The following is an 18,826-nucleotide window of genomic DNA, read 5'->3' on the forward strand; positions in this document are numbered from 1 at the left end:
TGGAATACATTCATAAAACAGGTGCATGAAGACAGATCATAGAGAACAGCGTAAGAACATTATCACCTGCTGGCTTTTAGGCTGGATTATTCTTTGAGATCTGAATTCACAAGCACTTACAGTTAGCCCTCCTTATCTACGAATTCTGCATGCGCAAATTCAACCAACCACGAATCATGAAAACCCGGAAATGCTCTTCCAGCACTTGTTGTTCGAGCATATACAGACTTTTTTTCCTATCATTATTCTCTAAACAATGCAGTATAACAACTATTTTACATAGCATTTACATTGTATTAGGTATTATAAGTAATCTAGAGATGATTTAAAGTATTCGGCAGGATGTTTGGTGGTTATCGTGGATCAGGATTGAAAAATATCAGAAGTTCTCTTACTAAGTCAGAACAGGTACATCCGGTATTATTTAGCGTCAGTCAAGCGTTTGTCTTAGTATATGGTATACATTTCACCTTTCTATGCATATAAAACATTTAAGAACATATGTTTCAGCACTGGGCTCCAGAATGGAATTTCCCAAGTTCGATCGAGTGATAGACTGCTCCCGAGTGCACTCTCCACTCGGTTGATGTGGAGGATCAAACACCCAAATCCCAATAATTAAACCACTGCGTTGCTTAGTAATAATTGTAGCTTCCATCAGGGCAAAGCCTTTCGCACTTTATCCATTAAAATTGTTCTAATCGTTGACCGACGTAGCCTAACGCTTTTCCAATGACTGATGGTGTTTCACCTCTTTCCGATCGCTTTAGTATTTCCACTTTATTTTCAATCGTGATCGTGACTATTTTCGTGAACAGAAACAATGCAGATTCAGAGGTTTGCCGCTGGGTCCTAATGTCCACCGCACTGAGACAGGTTGAATAAGAGACCTGGGCATCTGCAACTTTTGGTATCCGCAAGCGATCCCAAAACCAATCCCTCATGGATAAGGAGGGCCAAATGTACAAGTTAAATTTATAACAATCATTTAGTGACGTTCCTTTAACCAGAGAGCAAATGCAGTCAACCAACAGAAGACAGAGGCTAAATCCAGGTTGTAGCTGAGGCAGCATTTATTGACATCCGTTTAACTCAACATTGAATTAAAGTTCAGCATTCCATCAGATTATTTATTTCCCCTCAATGCTTTTGACAATCCTCTGAGCTTAATGAAACCAGCTTGAAAACTGATCAGCAAAGCTGACGTCTTACAGAAGATTTAATTAGGTACAAACAAATGTGACAAAAGTATCAAAATATTTAAGCAGATGCAATGCATTCCCCAAGATCTGTGTACATCAGAAGTTGTCATAAATAAAAACAGCCAAAAAATATTTAGCAACAAAAGCCAGTCCTAGCTTTATACAAATTTAGCACAAGGATGAAATACTCATTGGCTAAAATGAGCAACCTAGTGACTTGAAAAAGTATTCAGCTCCCACAATCATTCACATTTTACTGTCTCATTTTCTAAATTTAAAATATATTGTTGGATTTTTGAGCTCATCTACAAAACACTGCATTGCCAAATCAAAAAAATTCCAAAATCTGTCAACAATTTACCAGAAATTGAAAAATAAAATTATGAGGCTGCCAAAGTATTCATCCCCTTTGTAATCAGTACACTAACTTCCCTTTAGTGCAATATATTACCTTACCAACTCAGCCAATTTGTTGATGTAGAAAATTAGAGGATCACCTGTTTTCAATGAATTCTTATGAATAAATACATCCTCTCTAAAGTCCAACAGTAGAGTTTCAAAAGGTGAAACCAAAATGAAGACAAAAAAGCATTCAAGATGAATCAGGGAAAAATAATGGAGAAGCACAAATCTGGAGAAGAGTGCAAAACAATCTCAAATATCTCAGTGAACGTAAATGAGCACAATGCAGCCCATTGCGAAACTGGAAAAAAATATGAAACCACAACCACACTGCCTAGGTCAGGCCACCCCTTTAAACTTAGTCACTAAAGAATAGTACTAGTAAGAGGTTACTTTGATACTAACACACACTGAATGAGCTACAGAAGTCAGTGGCTGCAACTGGAGATGAAGTTCATGGCTGCACAATCTCTAAGGCCTCACACGAAAAGAGTATTTATAGAAGAGTGGCAAGAAAAGCCCTGGCCCAAAAAATTGTCCAATTTGCAATGTGTCACTTAGAAGATACTGTAAAGATGTGGAAAATGGACTTGTGGTCGGTTAAGACGAAAGGTTAACTTTCTGGCCTCAACACTAAGCAGTGCATGTGTAAATCTAATACTACATATCACCAGGTAACACCATCCCTACTGTATAGTGGAGGAAACATCACACTATGGAGATGCTTTTCAGCAGCAGGGAATGAAAATCTGGTCAGGATTGATGGGATGAATGCTGCTATATATAGAGATCATGGATCAAAAACCTGCTAGAAACCATAAACTTAAGTTAGTCTTTCAAAAGGATAGTGACCCAGGGCAACCATGGAGTGGTTTAAAAAGTGATGTCCTTGACTGGATCAAAGTCCTGACCTTAACCTGTCCACCACTGCTCCCCAATTAACCTGGCACAGCTTGAGCAACACAGCACAGCAAGGAGGAACAGGCAAATCTTGCTTCACATTGTGCAAAGTTAATGGAGACTTATCCAAAAACACTACTGGCCATAACAGCTGTGAGAGGTGGTTCAACTAAGTAATGAGCAAAAGAGGACAAATCCTTTTCATGTTTTGAATTTTTAGCATTTCCCTGGTTTTTGGACTCTGAAAGGAAGGAGCATGTTATTGACAAATAAAAATTCCCAGCTAAATTGATCAAAATCCCTGGTTGCAATACTCATTTATATGAACAAAGGGTTTGGGGCTGAATAATTTGACAAGACACTGATTAATGTAAACAGTACAATACACTCAAGTTCCAGGAACTTGACAGGGTGTTGGGAGTTAAAATGGGATACTGTCATTTCCACACACAAGGAGAGATTGGTCATGAGGGGAGGCATCATGATGACTGGGTCACTGATCTAGATTAAAGTGATAAGACCACCACACATCATTTAACCTTGGGGACTGATAGTTCCGAAATAAAACCAGACCTCTTAAAAGACCAAAAACAAAAATGTCAATGATTCGTGGTCAATGTAATAGATCCACAAACATTCTGCATGATTCTTAAGTGCAAACTACAGCAAATGGGCTTAAATACCAATACAGCCAAAGACTTGATATCATTGTTCTCTGATGAGCATACAGCAGATTTAGGGGAGTGTGTACAGTAGATATATCAGCACTATGGTGTATAGCGCATATGGTGGGTGGGTGAGGCAAGAGAGAGAAAATGGAAGGGCAGGTGGGAAGGGGAAAGAAGGGGAAGACTATCAGTTGTTGCCTTCTCCTGCTTCATCATCCTGCTGGTCAGTCGTCCAGAGGGTGAGGTTGTCCCGTAGTAACTGCATGATGAGTGTTGAGTCCTGGTAGGAACCCTCATTTAGAGTGTCCAGTTCAGCGATGGCATCGTCAAAGGCTGCCTTGGCCAGCTGACAAGCCTGCTCAGGGGCATTCTGGATTTCATAGTAGAAGACAGAGAAGTTGAGGGCTAAGCCCAAGCGGATAGGATGAGTAGGCTGCATCTGATCCTTGCTGACCTCAAAGGCCTCTTTATAAGCAGCCTCGGACAACTCCACTACACAGGCCCTCTTCTCACCAGTGGCCACCTCAGCCAAGTAGCGGTAGTAGTCACCCTTCATTTTCAGGTAAAAGACTTTGCTCTCTACCTGGGACTCGCTGCAGTTCTTAATGAGGAATTTGTCAAGCAGCGCCAATACATCATTACACACTACCTCCAGCTCCTTCTCCACCTTCTCCCGATAAGCACGCACCATCTCTAGCTTCTTCTCATTACCATCAGTAGATGTTTTCTGCTCGATGCTGCTGATAACACGCCAGGAAGACCTACGAGCTCCCACCACATTCTTGTAGGCCACAGAGAGCAGGTTGCGATCTTCATTAGACAGCGCTTCATTCAGCTCTGTTACCTGCAAGAGAGACAACAGGAAAGAGAGCAACAAGTGATGAGTGAACAAGTAACCTCCTGGGTTTCCAACGGTCTCACCATTTTAACCAACTCAAAATGAATTTCCACTTTCTATAACAAGTTGCAGGCAAACAATGACCAAGCCACATAAAGGTCTTTGATTCCAATTCTTTCACTAGTCCACAATGTAGGTGCAGTTGGACCAGTTCAGAAAGTTGACACAGCAAGTTCTTTGGACTATGACTTGAGCTGGTTGAGAAGACCTCAGCCCAAATCCACCTTCTAGCACTTGTTCTGTAACCCTACACATCACAATTCTATAACCCTAACATGTCACAACTCTTCAGACTTTTCACCTTTTCATGCAGCAAGTGCCAGACCACCAAGACTAATTTGGGATTCCCCCATCCCCCATCTGTCTAATCCCAGTGATTTAAAATCTCTGCTTTCTGGCCTTTGAGAACACCGTGGGAATAGAGAGAACCAAGAGTATTTACCTTTTAAAAAATTTAGTAAATTTTTTTTTAAATTGAAGTTCATCAACAAACATTTCCATAAGATGTATTTCAGACATTGTACATATGTATCATATAATCATATACATCACAAATCTCCACAAAGTATTTATCTGAGGTATACACTTATAGAAAAGAGTGGAAAGAAAAAAACAAGCAAAAGGAAAAAACTATATACAAGTAGGGAGTGATTTTTTTTTTAAACCAACAGATTCGCTGATTTGTAAGAATAAAATCAGGCCTATGAAGCATTATGTAGTTAAACCATTTTTCCCAGTATGAATCAAATTGTTCCAGCTTATGGTTAACAGATGCTGTTATCTTCTCCATTTTGTAAATGTCCATTGTGACTACGGAGCCATGAGGGATGAGCTGGCCAAAGTTAAATGGGCGGATGCCCTGGCAGGAAAGACAGTGGATCAGCAGTGGCAGATATTCTTGGGCATAATACAAACGATGCAAAAGCAGTTCATTCCAATGAGAAGGAAGGATTCAAAGAGGGGGAAGGGGCCACAGTGGTTGACAAAGGAAGTCAGAGATTGTATAGCATTAAAGAAAAAGAAGTATGACAGGGCTAAGATGAGTGGGAATACAGATGATTGGGAAAGTTTTAAGGAACAGCAGATCTTAACTAAAAAAGCAATACGGAGAGAAAAAATCAGGTATGAGCTCAGTCGAGCCAGGAATATAAAAGGGGATAGCAAAAGCTTTTTTAGCTATGTGAAGAGAAAGAAGATAGTTAAGAACAATGTTGGCCCCTTGAAGAATGAATTGGGAGAAATTGTTATGGGAAACAGGGAAATGGCAACAGAATTTAATGCGTACTTTAGATCTGTCTTCACCAGGGAGGACACAAGCAATCTCCCAGATGTATGGATGGGCCAGGGTCATAAGATATCAGAGGAATTGAGACAGATTGACATTAGGAAAGAAACTGTGATAAGTAGACTGGTAGGACTGAAGGCTAATAAATCCCCAGGTCCAGATGGTCTGCATCCGAGGGTTCTAAAAGAGGTGGCTCAGGAAATTGCGGATGCATTGGTAATCATTTTCCAATGTTCCTTAGATTCAGGATCAGTTCCTGAAGGTTGGGGAGTGGCTAATGTTATCCCACTTTTCAAGAAGGGAGGGAAGGAGAAATCGGAGAACTATCTTAACTATCTTAGCCTAACATCAGTCGTGGGGAAGATGCTTGAGTCCATTATTAAGGAAGAAATAGTGGCACATCTTGATGGCAGAAATAGGATTAGGCCGAGCCAGCATGGATTTACCAAGGGCAAATCATGCTTGACTAATCTGTTGGAGTTTTTTGAGGGTGTAACAAGGATGTTAGACGAGGGTAAGCCAGTGGATGTTGTATACCTAGATTTTCAGAAGGCATTCGATAAGGTGCCACATAGGAGATTGGTGAGTAAAATCAGAGCTCATGGTATTGGGGGCAGGGTTTCAACATGGATAGAAAACTGGTTGGCAGATAGAAAGCAAAGGGTAGCAGTGAATGGGTGTTTCTCGGACTGGTTGGAGGTGACTAGTGGGGTACCACAGGGCTCTGTATTGGGACCACAGCTCTTTACGATTTATGTCAATGATCTAGATGAGGGCATTGAAAACTATATCAGCAAGTTTGGTGACGATACTAAACTGGGTGGCAGTGTGACATGCGGAGAGGACGTTAGGAGAATACAGGGAGACTTGGATAGGCTGGGTGAGTGGGCAGATACTTGGCAGATGTCATTCAATGTGAATAAATGTGAAGTTATCCACTTTGGAAGCAGGAACAAGAGGGCAGAGTATTGTCTGAACGGTGTAGAGTTAGGTAAGGGAGAAATGTAAAGAGACCTAGGAGTCCTAGTTCACCAGTCAATGAAGGTGAATGAGCAAGTGCAACAGGCAGTGAAGAGGGCAAATGGAATGTTGGCCTTTGTTACAAGGGGAATTGAATACAAGAGCAAGGATGTCCTTTTGCATTTGTACAGGGCCCTGGTGAGACCACACCTGGAATATTGTGTACAGTTTTGGTCTCCAGGTTTAAGGAAGGACATTCTGGCAGTTGAGGAAGTGCAGCGTAGATTCACTAGGTTTATTCCTGGGATGGCAGGGCTGTCTTACGCAGAGAGATTGGAGAGATTGGGCTTGTACACGCTGGAATTGAGGAGATTGAGAGGGGATCTGATTGAAACGTTTAAGATAATTAAAGGATTTGATAGGATTGAGGCAGGAAATATGTTCCAGATGTTGGGAGAGTCCAGTACCAGAGGGCATGGATTGAGAATAAGAGGTCAGTTATTTAAAACAGAGTTGAGGAAGAGCTTCTTCTCCCAGAGAGTTGTGCAGGTGTGGAATGCACTACCTCGGAAGACGGTGGAGGCCAATTCTCTGGATGCTTTCAAGAAGGAGCTAGACAGATATCTGATGGATAGGGGAATCAAGGGATATGGGGACAAGGCAGGGACTGGGTATTGATAGTGAATGATCAGCCATGATCTCAGAATGGCGGTGCAGACTCGAGGGGCTGAATGGTCTACTTCTGCACCTATTGTCTATTGTAATTTCCATCCATGTATTTAAAGTTGGACTCTCCTGTGATAACCATTTCCTAGTAAGAGTCTTTACCAGCCACCAACAGATATTTATCATTATATATTTAACAGATATATATTCATTAAATATTTATCTCTTTTCAACCATTCTTGAGGTATATATCCAAAATATGTGGTCTTAGTCTCTAAGGTTATTTCACATTTAAAGATGTCTTGTAGGGCATTGTGTATCCCCCTCCAATAGATGATTTGCATTTTTATTTCCACAATTTCTCCAGCAAACAGGGAGGTTACCAGTATCTTATCAAGTTTTTCCATCCAAACTCCCTCCATTTCTGTGAACTGGTACACTTCCATTGATAACTCCATATTGTTGTCCGCTCTTCCTCAGATATAATTATCCCTCCTTCCTTCTCCCATTTTGTTTTAATGTATGAAGTCGAATGTGTTTTAAGATTTGACAACCCAATATACCTGCTTGAAATGATTCTACAACCATTATCTGAATTATATGCTTTTCTAAAGAGCTCTATCAAGCATTATTTGCCTTGGTTACATTTTTAAGCATCTTATTAACATATTGTCACATCTGTAAATACCAATAAAAATCTTGTTTTTCTAATAAGTGTTTCTCTTTAAGCATTTCAAAACTAAACAGTGTTCCTTCTTTCATTACGTTGCAAAGAACTGTTAAATCTAGCATCCAATTTATTTGGTGTAAAATCTGAGTCATATGCACACCGTTTAAGAATTGCAATATATCCCTCTAGATTATATTCTTTTATAGTAGTTTTCCATATTTTAAGAGACAATTTCACCCATGGGTTATCAATAGTATTTATGTACCTTTGCAGGTTGTTATCAGCCAAAATTGCTTATATGGGGATGGGAAGTACCCACTCCTCAATGCTTTTCCATTGAGCGTCATATGATGGGGTACACCAACATATCACAGTTCTGAATTGTGCTGCAAAATAATAATCTCTAAGAGAAGGTAGGCCCCATCCCCCCTTTTCCTTTGCTAATTGCAAAGTTTTGAGGCAAACTCTAGGCCTTTTACCCTGCCAAATATACCTTGATAGCATCTTGTTCCATTCATTGAATTGGTTTTGATTAATCTCTATTGGTAGGGTCTGAAAGCGATATAACAGTCTGGGCAGTATATTCATTTTAATAGACTCAATCCTTGAACTGAGACTGAAAAAAGGAATCAGGTTCCATCTTGCCACATCTTCCTTAATTATTTTTTTTAAATATAAAGGCTGATAATTACATTCTGATCATTTTGCCAAATCTTTTGGCATAATGATGCCCAAATATTTGAAAGACTATGTGTGCCATGCCCAGGGGCATCGACTTTCAATTTCTCTTGGTGGGCTACAGTAATATGTAAGTAATTGGGTTTTATTTATGTTGATCTTGTATCCTGATAATTGACCATATTGTTCAAAGGATTGCATCAATTTAGGTAAAGAGTATGTTGGTTGCCCTAGATAGATCAAAATGTCATCTGCATAACAAGCCAATTCATGTTCTGTCCTTTTAATAGTAATTCCCGACATCTTCATTTTGTCTGATGTATTGAGCTAATGGTTCCAGATATAACGTGAAGAGTAGTGGTGACCATGCACAACCCTGTCTTGTGCCCCTTTCTAGGGGCAGACTATTTGATAAATATCCATTGATTTTAATCCTAGCAGTAGGATTGTCATATAGTGTCTGTATAGTTTTAATAATTGTCTTGGAAACCAAATCTATGTAAAACTTTGTAAAGAAAATTCCAATTAACCGAATCAAATGCTTTTTCAGCGTCCATGCTTATCACTATTGCTTTGACTTTTTTTATATGATCCATAATATGAAGTGTCCTTTGTATATTGTCTTGTGACTGGCGTTGTCGTATAAAACCTGTCTGATCGTTATGTATCAGTATGGGTAGAAACTCCTCTAATCGTTTGGCCATGATGGAGGTAAATAACCTAAAATCTAATTAAGAACGGATATTGGTCTAAATGACCTGCATTCCATTTTATCCTGGCCTTCTTTCGGTATAGCTGAGATTATCACTTCCTTCCAACTGGGTGGTATTTGTGCCTTTTTTTAAAAAAAAAGAGGCCAGTTCAGTGTGGGGAGTAAAACAGGAATTAACTCATTTTTAAATTCTTTGTACCACTCTGCCGTATACCCCTCTGATCCTGATGACTTGCTTAGTTTAAGCCTACTAATTGCAGCTTTTAATTCAACTTCAGTAATGTCAGCAGTCATCGTTCTATTTTGTTCTTCGCTTAAAGTGGGTAACTCTAGAGAATTCGTCAATTTGGGTTATGCTTCCCCCTGGAACTTTGGAATATAGAGTTTTGTAAAACACTTCAAAAGCTTCTTGAATTTCACTTAGCTTATTTTTTTATCATTTTCGTTCTTGGGTCCCTAATTCTATGAATTGTATTTTCTGCTATCTTTTTCCAGTTTCCATGCCAGTATTTTCATAGATTTCTAATGTATCCTGTGCCAAATTCAATTTATGTTTTTTTCTCTAGTTCCTTCAGCCTATTTTGTAATTTCTCTAATGTTTTATTCCTTATTTTTTCTTATATGAAGATATCGCTGTAATTTTCCCTCTTAAAACCACCTTCAGAGTATCCCATAAAATGGGAGGTGAAACCTCTCCATTATCATTAAATTCTAAGTAGAGACCAATTTCTTTTTTAATTTGTTCCTTAAAGTACAGATCATTGAGTAGACTTGAATTTAGTTTCCAAATAGTATTGTTTGGTTGCAGGTCAAAATCAACAGATAAATATATAGGTCAATGGTCACTTACATCTATTGTCCCAATTCCACAGGTGTTTATTTTGTCTTTGTCTTTTCTAACTGTTATGAAATAGTCTATTCTTGTTTTTACAGAATGGGGAGCAGAATAATGAGTGTAATCCCTTCTGTCAGGGAAAAGGTCCCTCCATATATCAATTAAACCAACATCTTCAATAAGTGTATGAACTTTCTTATGTAAAGATTTCTATTGGAAGAGTCCAAGTTTGGTTGTAATTGTAAATTTAAGTCTCCCCCACGTATCAGGAGACCTTCTGTTTCCATTACCATATTATCAGTAATTTTCTGAAAGAAACCAATATCACTTCCCAGGGGTGCATATATATTCAATAGAGTAACTGAATTGCTATCTATATTTTCCCTTACCAGAATATATCTGCCCTCTATCTCCCATTTCGAATACTTTTTCAAAATTTACCTTACTTGAGATAAGAATAGCAACTCCTCTCCTATGTCCTGATTTATATGAAGAGAAAAACAGATTAGAGAAGCCCATTCTCTTTAGTTTTTCATGCTCATTATCACTTAAATGAGTTTCCTGTAAATATACTACATGGGCTTCTTTTTTCACTTTGGTTAAAATTCTCATGCTTGATTGGATTTAATAGCCCATTGACATTAAAAGAAATGAATTTTACCTTGTCCTTGGCCATCTGTATTTATCCGTCAATGCATCATGGTAATTAGAATAAAACTTAATCGATCTACTCCCCAAACAAATAAGAACCAAGAAACGCAAATAATAACAAAAATGGAAACGAACATGTGATTCCAAGGCTGAGGTCTCTAGTAGATGACCCTGCCTTGAACTAGAGGGTCTAGCTGTGGGGGATAACCCCTCCTACTTGTGTGTTGAGGGCCCCCATTGCAGTATTCATAAAAGTCAGTGAACAAATCCATTACACAGAAAAGATTTCCCTGTGTACTCCTATATATACATATATATGCACATACACAAATATATATATACACATATATATTTTTTTTTCTCATTTTGGTGGCGGGGGGAAAGGAGTAAGTAAGGGAATAAAGAATAACTACTAAGTAATATAAAATCCATATTATAATAAGTATTTCTCAAGATAGGTATATCACTGTGTACTTTTACTTCCGTTTAGCTTCTCAACATTTTTAAAGTTAGCCAAACCTTATGGCTCTTCTGAAGGGGGTGAGGACTGTCTTTGGGAAACTCCCGGTCTCTTCCTGATATATTTCTCTCGGCCTCCTCTCGTCTCCTGTCTTCTTGATTCTCGCACTATTTCCCAAGCGGAGCGGGATAATTCTTCAGTCAGGCTTTCTCTCATTCTGGTCATGCTGACAGGCAACACTCTGGCCTTCATGTTGCCTCTTCCACTGTCTGGTACAACTGCAGAGTTTGAAGTCTAATCTTATTTTGCTTTAGTACTCGCTTTACTTCAGAGTATCCTTTGCATTTCTGGAGGACCGCGGGGGGTGGGGGTTAAATCTTGGTCGAAATATTAATTTATCATCGAAAAACATTCTCTTCTTACTCCAGGCCCTTCATAGAATCTCCGCCTTGGTTCTGTACCGAAGGAATTTAATTATTATTTAGCATGGCTTTCTATCCAGGGTAGGTTTTGGGACTAACGCGCAGTGGGCTCTTTCAACTTCCAGTTTCATGGCCGGGGGAAGATCCAGCGCAGTAACTTTCCGACAAACTCCGTCATACACGAGCCCTCTGCTCCTTCCGGAACGTTGTAGATTCTGATATTTTTCCGCCGTGATCTTCACTCCAGGTCAAGCAGTTTACTTTCTTGGCGATTTAATATTTTTACTGTCTTACTCAGTATCCGTTCCATGTTTTGAACTCGATCTTACACCTTCTCAATTTGAGTCTCTGCCACCGCTATTTTTTGATTGACGCTGGCAAGCTGTGACTTAATATCACGGAGCTGCTGCTCCATTTCTTTCCTTATCTCTTTCAGGATTTCAAACATATTTGTCGTTTCATCTGAACAAGGCCCAGCGTCTGCCTTGCTAGCACGCGGTCGGGTAGGAGAGCCGCTCGCTGCACTTCTCTCGGCTGCAGGCTCCACAGTGTCGCTTTTTTAATTTCCATTCTTTTTCCCCATTCTTGCCCCTCTTTTCAGTTCAAATATTTTTCGAAAAATATTATATTTGATGGGTTAACACGCATTTTTCCGGAGGAGTTAGTGACTTAAGCAGTCATTCTCAACAATGACATCACCGGAACGCCCAGAAGTATTTCTCTTAATTTTAGACACCAAGTTTTCTCTCAGCCTCCTTTTCAAAGAACTTTAGGTTATCCAACTCTTACTCTGAGCTGTCAAACCTATACAAGGGAGGTCAGATACAGTATAGGTACTAGAGCACAGTGTGCTGCACTACAGGGACAAATATTGCGTCAATGTATTTTCTGTTCAAAACCCCATCATCTGGTCTCACACTGAATGGTATACTTGCACAAATGGTAGCCATCCAACTACCTTAGAATGCACTATCTCCAATAGAGAAGACATCAAGGTAATAAATTGTTGATGGACCTAAATAGTCAGACATTATTTGCAGATTGTGCTTAATACAGCCCTTTCTTAGGGCACAGTCATGTACAAGGACACTAGTATTTTGTACCAAGAATGCAGACAGTAGGTTGATAACAGTAATAATCACAGTAACACAGTGACACTTCTATCTCTAGACCATAATAGCACAGCTTTACAAATACAATGTTTACTTGCTGATAAACTTCAAATATACAAAATTGAGTTAGTACATCAGGCAAACTTGACCAAAAGTACACTAGTCATATTTATGACTGCATCTGATCTCCAACATCTGGGAGTAGGTAGACTACACAAAACCTCAGTAGTCAGAGCTTCAGTAATATGACTGAAAGCAACCAACTACTCAGCAGTTCATCTTGCTGAAGGTGTGAATAGAGAGAAGCCATAATGCTCAAACTGCTTCCCCCCCCCCCCCCCAAAGGCTTTCAGCAGTAACTTTCTTCCTTTAAGCCAGATGACATATTCAACTAAGCACATTAAAGTACCATTAAGGCTACACACCAATAGGACCTGCAACTCACTGCAGCTGAAGACAATGAGTGAATTTGCTGTAAACCTATTCTCCCATCCTGTGATGGATAACTTAAATATACTCATGGACAACTTAAATATACAGATAACAAAAAAAATGCAAAAAAAGAGGCAGAGTGGGGTTATTTATTCCATCCAGCACAGCCTCCTCCACATCAGTGACAGCTTTGTCGAGCACCTTAACTTTACCAGCATCTCAGTGACCCATTTCAATTTGACTTTTCACTTGCGTCTCCTCTACTGCCAAGGAGGCCAAAAGTTGGAGGAGCAACATCTCATTCCAGCTAAGGCGGCTCTAACATGATGGCATGAATATCAATTTTGCTAAATTCCAGTAACTCCTGTTCTCAATATCCCCCACATAATTTTTGCTTTTCCATCATCCCAGTGGTCCTCTCACCCTGTTCCCCTCCCCCATGCCAATCACTTCCTTCTAGTTCCTTACCTCTTTATTCCATGGTCCATTCTCCTCAAATTCCTACTTTAGCCCATTATCTCTTCCACCTATCACCTCCCAGCCTCTCACTTCATCGCCCTCCTCCAACCATCTTCCTTCTCACCTGGTCTTACATTAGCTGTCACAGCTTGTGCTCCATCCCTTCCCCCACCTCATTTTAATTGCTGTCTCTGTCCTTCCCAGTCCTGAAGGGTCTCAGGCCAAAACATTGACTGTTTATTTCCTTTCGTAGATGCTGCCTGACCCATTGAGTTCCTCCAGCAGTTTGTCTTGCTCAAGATTTCCATCTTTTACAGAGCCACATTTGGCAGTGGTGAAAATGTTTTTATCTTCAACAGGTTAGCTGTGAACTCATTAGAAATGGAATAAAGCTTTGTTTTTCACAGAATGAGGATTGTGAAATCAGGTCAGGATAATTGTCAGACCAAATAAATGTACAATCCTTCCAAAACAGTTCAAATCAAATGGCACAAAAAAATTAAATAATTCTCCCCTCACTATCAGACACCATCACCAAGCAAGCAATAACCATAAGTCCTGGACTGTGACATTGGGTGACTTTATTTTGCAGTTGGCTTGTGAACTGAGTCCAAAGGAACTGTGGTCAACAAGGCTGTGGTTTCAAAGGAAGAAAGGAAAGCAGCAGCATCTAAAGACAAACTGTCAGGAAAGACATGTCCAGTTCTGTACTGAACACACTCTGCAGGTAAGTTTGTGGCCTAAGGTAGAAGGAGTCAATTTTAGAAATCCTAGCACATTTATTTTTCCCTACATTTATACACTTAGTCCAGCGGTCATGGAGCATACAGATCTCTTCTTTGTAGAAGTTGGCGTCTTGGACCTGAGCTGTATAACTCATCTCCTTCCACCTTAGGCCACGAACTTATCAGTCACCCCTGCTGTAGACCACCTGGAGGTCCAAGACGCTCTCATTACATGCATGTGCAGAAAGTTTGAAGTTAATAACTCATCTTCTACCTTAAGCCACAAAGTTATCAATCACCCCTGCTGTGGACCACTTCTACACTCCACAACCACTGGACAAGCGTGTACATATAGGAGGGAACTATGTTGAAAAATGCAAACTGACTCCTACCTTAGGCCACGAACTTATCAATCACTCCTCGTAATTGGCTCCACAGGTTGTGGTTTAAGGGTATAGGCTGGGATAAGACCCATTCAAACATTTTCTCTTCATTTTCTTTTATTTGGAGATACTACACAGCCCAGTGAGCCCATGGTGCCCAATTACACCCATGTGACCAATTAACATACATTCTTTGGAATGTGGGAGGAAACCAGAGCACCTGGAGGAAATCCAGTGGTCACTGGAAGAATGTACAAACTCTTTACAGACAATGGCAGGAAATCCACGTCCAACAGCTTTACACTGTTAATTATGCTGCATTGGATCCAGAAAAAAATATTTTACTCTCCGTTATACTTGTGTACTGGAAATGACATTAAACAATCATAAATCTTCTAAAGAATTGGAGGGAGAGAGAAGGGGTATCATCTAGATCAATTTGTAACCTAAAACCTGCAGAAGAGAATTACACAACTTAGTCTAATCTACAAATAGCCGTAACACCCTTGTAATTTGAACACAGCAGGAGTGGGGATGAGAGGGGGTGTGAGCTAATAAGATACAAGTAATTGCTTAGCAAATTCAACTCCCAAGCTAGATGGAAGACTTGCCAGGCTGTACAAGCTTTACCAACCCACAAGAAGTTAAAGGCCAAAATATAAAAAGGTTATTTCTAGCATACCCCACTATCTACTTACCCCAGTTCTACCCTCCACCCTACCACAGTCCCCCAGCCTCCCAGTTTACAATGTTAAGCACCATGTTAATACAGCAGATATCAATTTTCAGTAGCAATGTGGCCCAAAGTGACTGATTTTGACTTTGATCATTCACTTACCCAGCAACCATATAATTAAGGCATCTTATTTAAGGCTGAAGCCAAGAAACATTTCTGCACAATGGGGGTACAGTTACTTCTGCAAATGCTAAGCTAAATGAATTCTTATGTTCAAATGAAATTGATGAAGCAGTGATGAGAAAGGTAGTAGGTACATTGGCTTACAAATGAACCATGACCTATTGCTTGGGAACCGAGTCAAACCACAAATGCCTACTCCCACAACACAATTTTATTTGACCTTTCTAGTTGCCATCTAGTTTCCAAATCTACTTTATGCTGGAAATTTCCAAATATACAAGTTGGCTATCGTCAAATTTTCTAGCACTGAGACTTAGAAGGCACCTACTCAATTCTTCCTTTCATCTTTAGATCAGGAAACTTCCTATGCACTGCATGCTTTAAAGAAGACTGCTGCGAAGATCATGCTTAACAATCAATATCAGAAGCACACAGAACAGACCTTATTGTCTCAGTTAGGTGGTATTACCAATTAGTCTTGTTATGCTGCTACTGCCTCTCATTGTTGTACAGAACTAATGCATCACAGAACCATCGACTACATTAACTTACTCAGCTCCTTCATTTAAAAACTTCACTCAACAATTGAGCCTCATTTAAGTCAAGATTTCTTAAGGTTTTCTAAACCCTTGAAGGATGCTGTTGTCAAGTGGCTAGAGACTCAAATCCAAAACGAGATAAAACCAAACAAGGGAAATATCCCCAACTCTACCCAATCAAGTAGAAAACCAATACAGCAATCAGTACACTTAAAAACGAAACCCAAGTAACCAGTCTAATCTTGATATCGCCCCATTGCAAAATTCCCTTATCCAAGAAAACAATCAAGGAAACTTAATTTGCTTGGGGAGGGAGATCATTACTGCAGTTAGAGTCTCACCAGAACCTTACACAGCTATCAAAACTTGCCAAATGATCTGGACCAGCTAAGAAAAAGGTTAAAAATGGCAGATGGAAATTAATGCAGACACATTGCATGAAATTGCAAGGATACACCAAGATAAGGCTTACACAGTGAACTAAGAACAAAGGAATCTGGGAAAACATATCCATAATTCCTTGAAAGTGGCAGCACAGGTAGATAGGGTCACAAAGAGCTTGTGGCAGATTGATCTTCATACATCAAGGCATTGAGCACAGGAGCTGGCTGTTACGTTGAAGCCATATAAGACAATGGTGAGGCCAGATTTTGGGTGCTGTCTGCAGTTCTGGTCACTGACCTACAGGAAAGACATCAATAAGCTTGAAAGAGTGCAGAGAAGATTTATGGGGATGCTTCTGCATCAAAGACACAAGTTACAGGGTTAGGTTGAATAGGTTAGGACTTTATTCACTAGAGCACAGAAGAATGAGGGGCAATCTTATAGAGGTATACACAATTATGAGGGGTGAATGCCTGCAAGCTATTCTCCCGCATGAGTAAGACTATAACTACTAGTAAGGCTAGAGGTCATAGGTTCGGATGAAAGGTGAAATGTACAAGGGGGAACCTCACTTAGAGGATGGAAGTGGAAGATGTTGGTGCAATTGTAACATTTAACAGAAGTTTCGATAGGTGCATGAACAAAATGGACCCAAGAAGAGTACCTCAGTTTCCGCACTATTTAATATTTATATACTCCCGTTGTAATTTATTGCATATATTATGTATTGTATTCTACTGCTGCCTCAAATTTCACAACACGTCAGTTATAATAAACGTGATTCTGAGTGAAAGCAATATGGAGGCCTATGCTCTAGACAATGAAAGGTTGCCAAAATGCTTGTTTCTGAGCTGCGTACAAGTCAGATTGTATTGTATTGTAGAATTGCTACCATAAAGGATGAAAGCATACACTAGACTATGATTCAATAAAACCTACTCATGTAAACATGGTGTTTTTAAGTTCCAAAAAAGGAATCTCATTCAGCCCAGATCGATGAAAAATTTCTTTTTAAAGGGACACCTCTGCTCAATTCTCAAATACTAGACCTCGCTTTAAACAACTGCATCACATCGATTGTCAGTTTTGACTACATTCGCTTGTGCCACATAGCGCCCACCTACGGCAGTAGGGACTAGACTAGAAGCTGCTGAAAAACTGCTCTCCGGCATCAATGAAGGCCGCCTACACTGATCTGCCACGCCAAAAGAACCCCGCAGTGAACAGCGGCTTGCGTCAAGCTTTCCCTTTTGTTGGCAGAATGCCCCGTGTTGGAAAAGGCTAGTTTTAGTTATCCACCTAGGGTCCACACAAGGCGCCAACCAACCAGATGTGTTCACGAGAAGAATGGAGTGGTAACTGAGCTGGTCCGTCAGACGGCTACACACAATAGACCCAACCCAGACACCGGCCGATATTTCAGAACCCCGCCTCAGCCGCCGTGCAGCCCAGCCATGCAGTACCAGGGATACATACTTGTACGAGGATGCGCCAGAGGTAGATCGCACTCGATGGGGATCGACCCAATTTGTACACAGTGCAATGCCCTAGGTCATTAAACCGCACTATAAGAATAAATGATAAGGAATTATTTAAAACCAAAAGCTGGACCCCAATGACTTGGCATCATATTTCCTAACGGGCACCGCCCTCCTACCCTCATACCGTTCATTTCCCTCCGCCGTCCGAACCCAACCGGTAATTCCGGGACCTTATGGTAAATGGGGAGGGGTGCAGAGAGCCCCGTTCACCTGTCCCCACCTGCCGGACGGGGGAACAACCACGTCCTAGTGGGAGGGGCCCGGAGAGCCCGCCTGGTCCAGGACAGAGCTCAGACGACTGCAGTTGAAGTAAGCGCGACCACTGGCGACTCGGATCCGGATCTGGACCCTAAGGACGGGCAGTGCCACTCACCGACTTCATAGCCGCCGCCATGTCATCGTAGCGCTCAGCCTGCTCAGCCAGCCGGGCTCGTTGCACCAGCTGCTCTCGATCTGCCATGTCGGACGCCGCGGTGAGAGAGGCCGCCGTCCGCCGGCTCCCGCTGCTCTCGAACTCGGCCCCGCCTCCGCAACGCGCTCTCATACACACGCCGCCTACCCACAAGGCCCTGCTGTGCCGCAGTCTGGCATGCGCAGTGCGGGCCCTGGGCCGACCGCTCTATTTAATGGTGACGTCACTTGCTAAATTTAGAACCCTGCGGATTTTTCCCTCCTCCCCCCCCCCCCACCAGAGGGTGGGACCTAGGCTCGTTCGCGCCAGTCTGCCTGGGAGGAAAGGGAGCAAGGACATATTTGGTTACCATGGTAGCAATTTTAGACGGGGGGGAGGATGTTAGCACGGGAATTGCGCGTGCGTTAATGTGCGGAACCGGTGCACCGGACAGTGTAAGTGCGCAGGCGTGTTGTGCCGGCCGAAAATTCAGATGACGGGGTTCGACAAGATGCCGAATCTGATTGATGCAGCGCTGCATGGCGGCCGGGACCGCGGTGCTTGTGATTGGTGTGGATATAATGCTGCTAGG

At 41.1% G+C, this 18,826-nt stretch overlaps 1 protein-coding gene across 1 annotated transcript; it reads right to left on the reverse strand.

The window, feature by feature from the left end:
• Window positions 1–1,049: 1,049 nt before the first annotated feature.
• On the reverse strand, window positions 1,050–18,417 carry LOC132401244 (14-3-3 protein eta). The gene is made up of 2 exons (XM_059983247.1): window positions 18,217–18,417; window positions 1,050–4,016 (listed from the first exon to the last, which is right to left on the reverse strand). The coding sequence occupies exons 1-2, from the start codon at window positions 18,385–18,387 to the stop codon at window positions 3,360–3,362; spliced, it is 828 nt and encodes a 275-aa protein (XP_059839230.1). The 5' UTR covers window positions 18,388–18,417; the 3' UTR covers window positions 1,050–3,359.
• Window positions 18,418–18,826: the final 409 nt, after the last annotated feature.

This window comes from Hypanus sabinus, chromosome 10 (assembly GCF_030144855.1).
Source record: "Hypanus sabinus isolate sHypSab1 chromosome 10, sHypSab1.hap1, whole genome shotgun sequence".
Classification (NCBI taxonomy): domain Eukaryota; kingdom Metazoa; phylum Chordata; class Chondrichthyes; order Myliobatiformes; family Dasyatidae; genus Hypanus; species Hypanus sabinus.

Bases quoted from the DNA above. Each gene is read 5' to 3' on its own strand.
- LOC132401244 (XM_059983247.1), bottom strand. From the start codon at position 18,387: ATGAGAGCGCGTTGCGGAGGCGGGGCCGAGTTCGAGAGCAGCGGGAGC. The intron at 4,017-18,216 runs GTGAGTGGCACT...TCTCTCTTGCAG, and splicing joins TGGCGGCGGCTATGAAGTCG to GTAACAGAGCTGAATGAAGC.